The following is a 9,230-nucleotide window of genomic DNA, read 5'->3' on the forward strand; positions in this document are numbered from 1 at the left end:
GAGAAGAGAGGGCCAGTCCCTCAGACTCTGCTCCCAACTGGGGGTGACCCAGCCCCTCCCCGACACCCATGGCACCTGCATGGAATGGGGCCCCAGAAAGTGCCCCACTTTCGGGGTGGGAAACACAGTGAAATCTTAAGGAGAAAACAGTAAAATTAGTGAATGAGGGCAGCTGCTCTTCCAGGACTGTGACTGGAGGTGGGACTCCTGAGTGACGTCTGTCTGTTTTCACTGATCCTCTAGGTGTCAGAAATCGAGGCCAGGATCGCAGCCTTGCGGGCCGCAGGGCTCACGGTGAAGCCCTCAGGAAAGCCCCGGAGGAGGTCTAAGCTCCCGGTGAGTGGACACTGCAGTGCCCGGGGCCTGGGTGCCCGGCTCCTGGCCAGCCCCACACGGCCACCCCAGGGCGTGAAACCGAGAGCCCCGGGCCAGTCATCTCCCCCTCCGTGAACTGCTGTCTCAGTGTCCTAGCAGCCATCGTGAGCTGTGCCCTGTGGGGGGTCTTTTTCATTTATTACTTGTTTTCTAACTGGAGAAAGTGCTTTATGAGGGACCCTCAGCTCCCATGAGGATTTGAAAGACCAGGTGCACGGTTCAGAGTGCAGAAGCAGCACCTGAAGGATGCCACCCGTGTGGGCATCTTAACACACTGCCACTGACATGGTGTGCCTAGAACAGGGGGGTGGGGAGGGCAGCAGGGCCCCCACGACATCTCTCCTGGGTCAGGTCGGGGATGTTCAGGCAAAATCACATGGTGAGGACACCTGGCCGAGAATGAAAGACGTTCCTGGGAGAGTCCCGGACGGGACTGCCAGGTAAAACACAGGACGCCGGTTAAAGCTCGATGTCACATATACGACCAATCATCTTCCCGTGTGAGTGTAGCCCGTGCGTACTGGGACATGCACTAAGAAATGACTTGCTGTTTCTCTGGAATTCAGAGCAGATTGGGCATTCTGTTTTAATTTGCTAAACCTGGCCGTGCCCCAGTCCCAGAGCTCTGAGTGGCCTGTCTGGCAGGGCCAGCGTGCCTCCCCCACATTCCTGTGCGAGTGCTGAAGAGAACGCCGCCCCGTGTCCAGCTGGCCCGTGGCTGGAGGGGACACAGGGCAGCGATCATGTACAGGCTTCTTCCTTGTCCTCCAGGTATTTCTGCCCCGACTTGCTGGGAAATTGGGCCAGAGTCCCGAGGACCCACCTGCAGGCCCTTCCGATGGGGCTGAGGTGCGTGCTTCCCTCCCGCCCCTAAAGGCCGGACTAAGAGGGAAAAGTGGACACCCCCCCTTCTCCAGAGCATGGCAGGTCCAGGGGGTGGTGGAGAACTGGCAAGCTTCGCAGGCTGGTGGCCTCAGATGCACTGAGCCGAGGGTGGGTGCGGGAGGAGCCCTCACAGCCCACGCCTCCCGATGTCGGCAGCTCCCTTTTATATTCTGGCACTGGGTGCTTACATGATTGACGGCATGCATTTTAATATGGTTAACGGTTCAAATACTGCCAAAGAGCCGAAGCAGTCCACCCGGTTACTTAGAATCTGGAAGAATGACAGGTCCCAAGTTGGCCCCCAGTGTTTCTAAGTTCCAGTCGAGTGAAGCCCAGATGTGTCTCCTTCCTTCCAGGTGATGGCGGATCCCTACCTTCTGAGGGGGAAGTTCAGCAATTCCCCTGAAAGTCAAGGTAAGAGTCGCCTGCGTCCCTCCTCCCCGCAGGCAGGGATGGGCTCCGGGGCGTGGAAGCAGGGCTCTGAATTTCCACATCATCTGTGGGACGCAGCAGCTCACGCCCTGCACCTGCAGGACCCTCTGTTGTGATGGATTTCACAACCAAGGCCCTGAAGAGAGACCCTCTCCTGAGGACGAGGCCCACCCCCTCAGGCCGGCTGTCACATCACAAAAGGAAAGGAAAGGAGTGGCAGACCGCACGCCAGTGCAAGGACCTTTCTATTGTTTTGCCCCCGGTGAACATTTTGGGCCCAGGGAGTAGGGTTTTCATGCCTGCTCCAAAGAGAGCGCTCCTTTGCACAGTTGCTAAGATGTGGGTGCTTTGCTGAAACTATTGAGTGCTGAGAAAACTTCTCGGAGGGGGAATGTCCATTTTTCTGCTACTTGGTTCATTTCTTGAGAGGCAACAACACTTGTTTGGGGTGAGTGTGTGATTAATAAGCCCGCCCCCGTGTTTCCCCCCAAGGCAAAGATGACGAGTCCTTTGATCGGAAATCTGTGTACCGAGGCTCCCTGACACAGAGAAACCCCAACGGCAGGAGGGGCACTGCCCACCACAGCTTTTCGGTAAGGATTCATCCGGTTCTCCGAGGTGTCTTCGAAATTCTGTGGCCTGGCAGGTTACTTACTGGTATTAAGTCCTCGGAGTGAAGAAAATTGGGGTAAAGTAACATGTAAACTTGGCAAAAGATGTAAACAAAAATCTTATGTGTGCATGTGTGTGCATACTCATCTGTGCATGCTTATTGTGCATGTGCATGCATCTGTGTGCATACCCATCTGTGCATGCTTATGTGTGCATGTGTATGCCTACCCATCTGTGCATGCTTGTTGTACGTGTGTGCATATGTGTGCGTGCTTGTGTGTATGTGTGTGCATACCCATCTGTGCATGCTTATGTGTGCATGTGCATGCGTCTGTGTGCATGCCCATCTGTGCATACTTATGTGTGCATGTGTGTGCATACATGTGCATACCCATCACCACGTGCTTATTGTACATGTGTGTGCATATGTGTGCATGCTTTGTGTGCATACCCATCTGTGCGTGCTTATGTGTGCATGTGTGTGCATGTGTGTGCATACCCATCTGTGCATGCTTATTGTGCATGTGTGTTTGTGCATTGCAGAAACCTGTAATGACCCACCAGCCCTAAGCGGGAGAGGTTCTTGGGAACAGGACAGAGCAACAGAGCAGCCCGCCTTGCTTTCCCTCCCCCACAGCCATGATGTCCCCCCCATCGGCCCTGTACTCTCCATTCTACACCATCCAGTGGAGAAACAGGAAGACACACCGTCCGTGATGGAACCCCACCTGTGAAATGACTATGGTCCTCAGACCTGCAGCTGCTCACCCCCATTCATTGACAACTTCCCAGGCCACCGGGCCAGCCTGTTCTGATCCATGAGAGACATCTAAGCTACATCTTTCCTTCAGGACAATGTTGTTTAAATTTTTTGAAGGACACACAGAAAACCTATTCAGCAAGAACTTTCACCCCATTCACTGCTGCCTTTCTTATGACGATTTCATGAATGGAACAGAAAGGAATGACAGTGTGCATCAGAGTGTGGGCCAGGCCAGTGTGTGTGTATTCTGTGTGGGTGTAATTGGAGAAGGAAATTGGGCATCAATACAAGGAAGGAACTGAACCCATGATCAGCTGAATAATGAGAGAGGAATAGAGCCCCTGACACCCCCCCTCCCCCAATATATACCTATTCTGCAAGTTCATCTGTGGGTCACAGACTGGGAGACATTACCCTCTGGTCAAGGGCAGAGCATACACATGGTAGGAGTGGCATATGATCAGTGCCCAGACACAGACCTAGAGGACCTGTGGGGAGAGGGGGTGATGGCAATGTACACGGGGCAGCAGCCTGGGGCCCAGAGGGCCAGGACCAATGAGTGGTGCCCGCCGGCCTCTTGCCATAAGCTCCATAGATGAGCCCTAAGTTCACCATCTCAGACAGGCTAGGATTCAGGGCTACGTCTGGGTGTCTGTGTGGCTCTTTCAGTTGTAAGAGGAGCCCACTGTGAGCCTCCAGAGCTGCCTTTGAGCACAGAAACTAACCACATCGCCCCATCCCAAGCCTGGCTGTGGTTTTGTAGGCTCCCTGGTTTATTTAAACCTCAGACCAAATTTAAGCCTGTTTTGCAGAGGAGGACATGGAGCCCTTGGTGCGAGGCAGTGCCCTGGAACTGCTGCTGTGATTTCTATACTCTTGCAGTGATGCTGGGTGAGCTTCAACCTGGCACTTTCAATAGGTGTCTTGTCCAGTTCACATGGTACCCAAAAGAGGAAGATGGAGAAGTGATGCCCAAGGGCCTTTGATGATGAGACTTCTGACCTGACTGTGGGCAAGCCCCACCCACAGCTGCACAGATTCCACCCTGAGCCATTGTCAGGTCACCACAGGGGTTGCGTCCAAGACAGCTCCTGGTGCAAAGGCAGCCTCGGGCTATGCTGGGATTGGTGGCCCCTTCTCAGAACGGAGGCTAGTTAAAGGGTGTTGCTCCCAAGTCAATGCTACAAATGATTAAAAGGTTCCTGTAAGTGAAAGGGAGGCCAGTTTTTTATGGACACCCGTCCTTATTCACAAAGTAAACTAAAGTCAAAGTGAGCTCCTAGGAGTCAAAGAAGAGGCAGTTCTGGCTGCCCTCCATGTCCCTGCATGTTCCTACAACAGGACAGGGGGTGCTGTGCCCCAGAACCTGCTCACGGCCACCTGTGCTCTGTTCACACTGTGTTTGGTCCATAACCAAGGTCTCCCTAAGGAGCTACTAATGCACAGAGCAGTCACACAGTCATCCCTCCAGCTCCTCCAACACCTGCCACCACGGAACTCATCCATTCTCCCATCCACAGAGCTCCCATCGGAGCCACCCAGCCCTGGAGCCAGAAACCCCAGGCCCTAGACCCCAACCCTGCCCCTCCCGGCCCCTCATCAGACCACACTCTATCCTCTGTGTCTCCCAGACCACTTCTCGACTCCCCTCAGTCACCTCATGACTTTTTCCAACAGGAAAAATCTCTTGCTTTCCTGGGATAAACCTTACTTGGTCAGATAATTAGGTTTTTAGTACATTGCTGAATTTATTTCTCTAATATTTTATTTAAAGGGGGTGAGGGAGGTAGAAGAGGGTAAAGAGAATAAATGGTGATAGAAGAAAAAATATTTTATTTAGGTTTTTTTCCCTCAACTGATACCTTTAATTTTTCATCTCCCACTGCCTACAGACACCCACTGGTGAAGGCCCAAAGTGGTAGGGCACCAAGGCCACTCTGTGACAAAGCTACTTTGCTGAAAGGGGTTCACTGTTCCCCCTACACACACAGGCACACGTCTATGTACACACAGGCATATGTGTGTCCACACACTTGTACTGGCACACGTGCACACATACACGTGCACACACATGCTCCCGTGGTGATGCCCAGGCAGCTGCCTCCAGGTGGCCCTGACTGCGCACACATCTGTGGGGACCACCCAGAGGGCCCACCTCCAAGACAGGAGCACATCTCCGGACAGCGGTCCTTCGCCACGATTCATAAGAAACACCCCTGAGCACTTGGCCACCACTACCGCTGAGACACCCCCAGTTCTGATGGAATCCATCCCCAGTGACCTCACCTTGCAGCCACCATCACAGCCCTGCACCCACCCTCCACTGCCCAGGCCCCAGTCACTTGCCCCCTCACCAGTGCTCACAGACCCCAGATCCGCAGGGAGCCTGCTGGCCACCAGGAATGGGCAGCCAATTCCCAGAGGGGCAGGTACAGCCCTGAAGAATTTCCGAGAAGTGATGGTCACATGACATGTCCTATCACAAGCCTACATGCCTGAGGGGGCCACCCAGGTCTCCTCCCCCAGGACAGGCTCCCTGACACTACACGCAACAGCACTTAGTGACCTTTGACATAATCTAATTATTCCGAATACAAATGAGTTAGGTGTCTAGGTCCAAGTTAAATGGTAGAATATTGTCAGTTATTTCAACTCGAGGACATAACTGTTAAATGAGAAGAATGAGACTCAAAAACATATAAATATGATGAACTGACCCAGAAAAGATGTGGGAGACCAATAGAAGGAAGCACATCACCTGTGAAAACGATCCGCTTCTTTGAGTTTTATTGTGCTTTTTCTCTGTGTGTGTTTTCCTACTTTTCTACATGTGTTCATTTCTTTCCAGAGGTGTATAAATTGCTTTTACAATCAAATTCAACATATTTGTTTCCTGATATTAATAAACTTGCCCATTGAAAACATTAATGATGAAGACTTGTAAAAGCCTAGAGAGGAACCGATCTTAAGCAATGAAATGGACGAGAGTAGTTTGTGCATGAGAATGTCGCCATGGAAAGCCACAGACGGAGGAGGCTCGTGGAGACGTAACACCGTCATGTCCGGCGTGGCGACTTCTCCTCTCACCATGTGTCCGGCGTGGCGACTTCTCTGTTCACCATGATTTGGAGGAGGTGAAGGAGTGCCCGCACGGTCGCCTTTCTGTGTGGGAGGCAGTGGCTCACACGCTACCCAGACTGTTGGCACTTGACTTTGCTGTGTCCCCAAGGCCGGCGTGAAGAAGGAAGGCTAATGTGTTTTAAAACCACTTGGCCCAAATGAAATTATATAACCCAGGAAGGGATAAATCACATTGCTGATGAGGGTTTAAAAAAATAAATAGAGGAAAAGAAAATAGACAAAGACTCTGATGTCCTCTTGTGAGGGGGGCGGGGACCAAGGGGAGAGGGGGGCGACAAGGGGCTGGGCTGCTTCCTCCGGGGGCTATAAAAGGGGTAGGCTGGCTCCCGCTGAGTCACACTCAGGACACTGGCCACGCTCGGCACCATCATGGGGAACAGCGGTGAGTAGCCCAGGGGACTGTCACTCTGCAAATCTCCCTCTGGGTCCGGGCTCTACGAAGGCCACGCTGGCTCTTCCGGCGGCGAGGCTGGCTAGCACTGGGTGGGAGAGGCAGGGACAGGCAGGGACAACCACCCCACGGTTTATGTGTCCGAGGGAGGGCCACTCCTGCCTGCCCAGGGCCCCTAGGACTCAAGTGCTGTCCATGGTAAAGGCAAAGGGGGGAGGCCACCCCTGCACTCCACTGAGAATGCAGACAGGGAATCCCCCTGGGGATCAGGAGCCAGGCGTTGCTAACGTTCTCCCGAGGTGCCCTCCATCCAGCATGAACACCCCCGCCCCCCCCGGGGAGGAGAAAGCAGCATCTCTTTACACTCTGTTCTCAGGGTGGCACCTCCATTTCCTGGTCGGGGTCCCCCACCCCCTGTGTGACACCCAAAAAAGAAAAGGGTGGCATTTTAAATCACCCAGGTGGACAGCACTTTCTGAGTGGCTCAGGGACAGGCTGGAAAGTCAAGGTGGGCAGAGGGGTCCTCGCTGAGACAGACAGGGTGGGGAACCTGACAGAGGACCCAGCATGAGGAATTGCTGGACGGACCAGTTCAGGCAGGTCACTGCCTCTGCCCACAGGACAAAATGCATTTCCTGGCCCCTCTGCTGCCCGCAGTGCCCCTGTCTGTAGGGGGATGCCCTGTGGCTGGTGGCAGGTCCCAGGGGTCATGGGGATGGGGGTGTTCTTGGTACGGACATAGGACGCTGACCCTCCTACAATGCCCAGCTGTCCACTCACATCCTCCAATGGGCCTGGGGGCGGGACTGGACAGGTGGCAGGAGGTCCTGGGCAGAATGAGGGAAAGAGCCCTGCACTGGGGTCCCAGCCCCTAAGCCTGGTCCATGCCTAGTCCCCAACCCCCAGCATTGACTCAGGCTGGGCTCCCTCCACCCCTGCAGCTCCTCTGGGCTCCTCCGGGCAGCTCCCCACAAACCTGCTCACCTCTACCCTCCCTGCCCAGGCCTGGTGCACAGCACACAGCCATGCAGAGGCCTCCCACACCCCCCAGCTCCCTAACACAGACAGACTGACAGACCGAGCTGTTCCAGACAGCCTGCCTCTCTGCACCCACAGCTTACACACCTCCCGGTTCCTTCTGATGACACAGGGTCAGTGCCCCCATGACGGACCCACAGAGGCTGGCACACAGGACCACCTCATTGAACACTCATTGTGCAGAGGACAGAATGGGGTCCTGAGGAGGCGCAGGACTTTGCCAGGCGGTCTGCTACTTCTGTGTTCATGCCCACCCAGCACGGAGCAGAGAATTCACACACACACTCCCAGGAACACACATCCTCCCACATGCACACACAAGCTCATGCCTGCACATACCCCTCACATACCTGTGCATACACACTCTCACGCACACACGGTACTCACATTCCCTGAGGCTCCCAGCTTTGTACACAGGTGCCCTCACGCGTGTTTAACGTTGCTCCTGCCCCCTCTGCCCCAGGCCGAGCCCTCCCGTGTGGGATCCCACCTCGAGCGGGGCCTCGGCGAGGAGCCAGGGGGCTGAAGGTGCTGCAGGCCTGGTTCCTGTGCCTGCTGCTGCTGGGCCTGGCCCTGCGAGGGGCAACATGTCCAGCCCACCAGCACTCCATGGAGACCCGCAGTGAGTGCCGATCCAATCAGATGTCAGCCTCCCTCACCCACCCCTCCACCCCAGAGCCACCTCCTAACCTGGGGCACGTCCTTACTAAGTGCCCAGCTCTGGGGGGTTGGCCTGTGTTCAGCAGTCCTCAACCCAGAGTGGCCCTGTCACCCGCTTCCCAGGGTCCCTGTCCAGCACACATTCCAGGGTTCGCTTCCCACCACCAGGGTGGCCGGGGCTCCAGAATGCTTGGTCCCCTGCTGACACAGAATGGTGGGGGTGAGGAGGGGACTAGTCCTTGGTCCTGGTGTTAGTTTGAATTTCTGTTTCCCAAAGCCACCCCACACCACCCAGAAAAGGTGCCACCTGACCCTCCGGGTGCCCCTCCCCTGTGGGTGGGCCCCAGCCTGGCCTGTGAGCTCAGAGCCCCATGGGGAGCAGGCAGTTGCACCCAACACCGCCAGGCAGGGCACTGAGCATACCAGGGAACACAGATTGCGACTGACTCGCCTTTTCTCTCCAGCCCCGGACATCGACCCTGCCTGGTACACAGGCCGCAGAATCAGGCCTGTGGGCCGCTTCGGACGGAGGAGAGTGGCCCTGAGGAATGCCCCGGAGCTGATCCCGTGGCACCAGCGGTCGGCTTCCCCCTGGAAGGAGGCGCTGAGCGCTCCCAGGGTGGGTGACAACCCAGTGCAGGAGGAGTGACTGCCACAGCCTCCCCTCAACCCCGGCCCCCTCCGCCAGGGACTACTTTCCCTTCAATCCTAATAAAAGCAGCTGCCTCATCTACACGCGTCTGTGTGGTGACAAACCCAGAGGACACTCAGAGCCCAGTAGGGAATAAAGGAGCTGGAACCTTCTTAGTCCCCTGCAGCCCCAGTGCCCTCCACTCAAGCCGCCCAAAGGTGGCTCAGGCTGCGCTCTGCTCCAGCCCAGAGGAGGGCAGCATAGCCCTTTCAGCTCCTGCCCCTCTATCAGGCCCCGCCCCT

At 55.5% G+C, this 9,230-nt stretch overlaps 2 protein-coding genes across 6 annotated transcripts in view; both read left to right on the forward strand.

Annotated features, from left to right (window-relative positions):
• Positions 1-3,425, forward strand: part of MLPH (melanophilin) — a 33,704-nt gene extending 30,279 nt beyond the window's left edge. For 3 of the 5 annotated variants that reach the window (XM_059703649.1, XM_059703648.1, XM_059703652.1), the window contains 5 exons: positions 244-336; positions 1,147-1,224; positions 1,617-1,674; positions 2,185-2,285; positions 2,848-3,425. In XM_059703649.1, coding sequence (XP_059559632.1) covers positions 244-336; positions 1,147-1,224; positions 1,617-1,674; positions 2,185-2,285; positions 2,848-2,874 — 357 coding nt within the window. In that variant the 3' untranslated portion in view covers positions 2,875-3,425. The remainder of the gene's footprint in view (positions 1-243; positions 337-1,146; positions 1,225-1,616; positions 1,675-2,184; positions 2,286-2,847) is intronic. The other 2 variants (XM_059703650.1, XM_059703651.1) reach the window with 2 other exon arrangements.
• Positions 3,426-6,508: 3,083 nt separating this feature from the next.
• On the forward strand, positions 6,509-8,941 carry PRLH (prolactin releasing hormone). The gene is given in 4 exon segments (XM_059702480.1): positions 6,509-6,590; positions 8,101-8,259; positions 8,762-8,856; positions 8,859-8,941. Coding segments are annotated over 4 exon segments (333 nt in total). The 5' UTR covers positions 6,509-6,577; the 3' UTR covers positions 8,925-8,941.
• Positions 8,942-9,230: the final 289 nt, after the last annotated feature.

The sequence above is a fragment of the Myotis daubentonii genome, chromosome 7 (assembly GCF_963259705.1).
Source record: "Myotis daubentonii chromosome 7, mMyoDau2.1, whole genome shotgun sequence".
NCBI lineage: Eukaryota > Metazoa > Chordata > Mammalia > Chiroptera > Vespertilionidae > Myotis > Myotis daubentonii.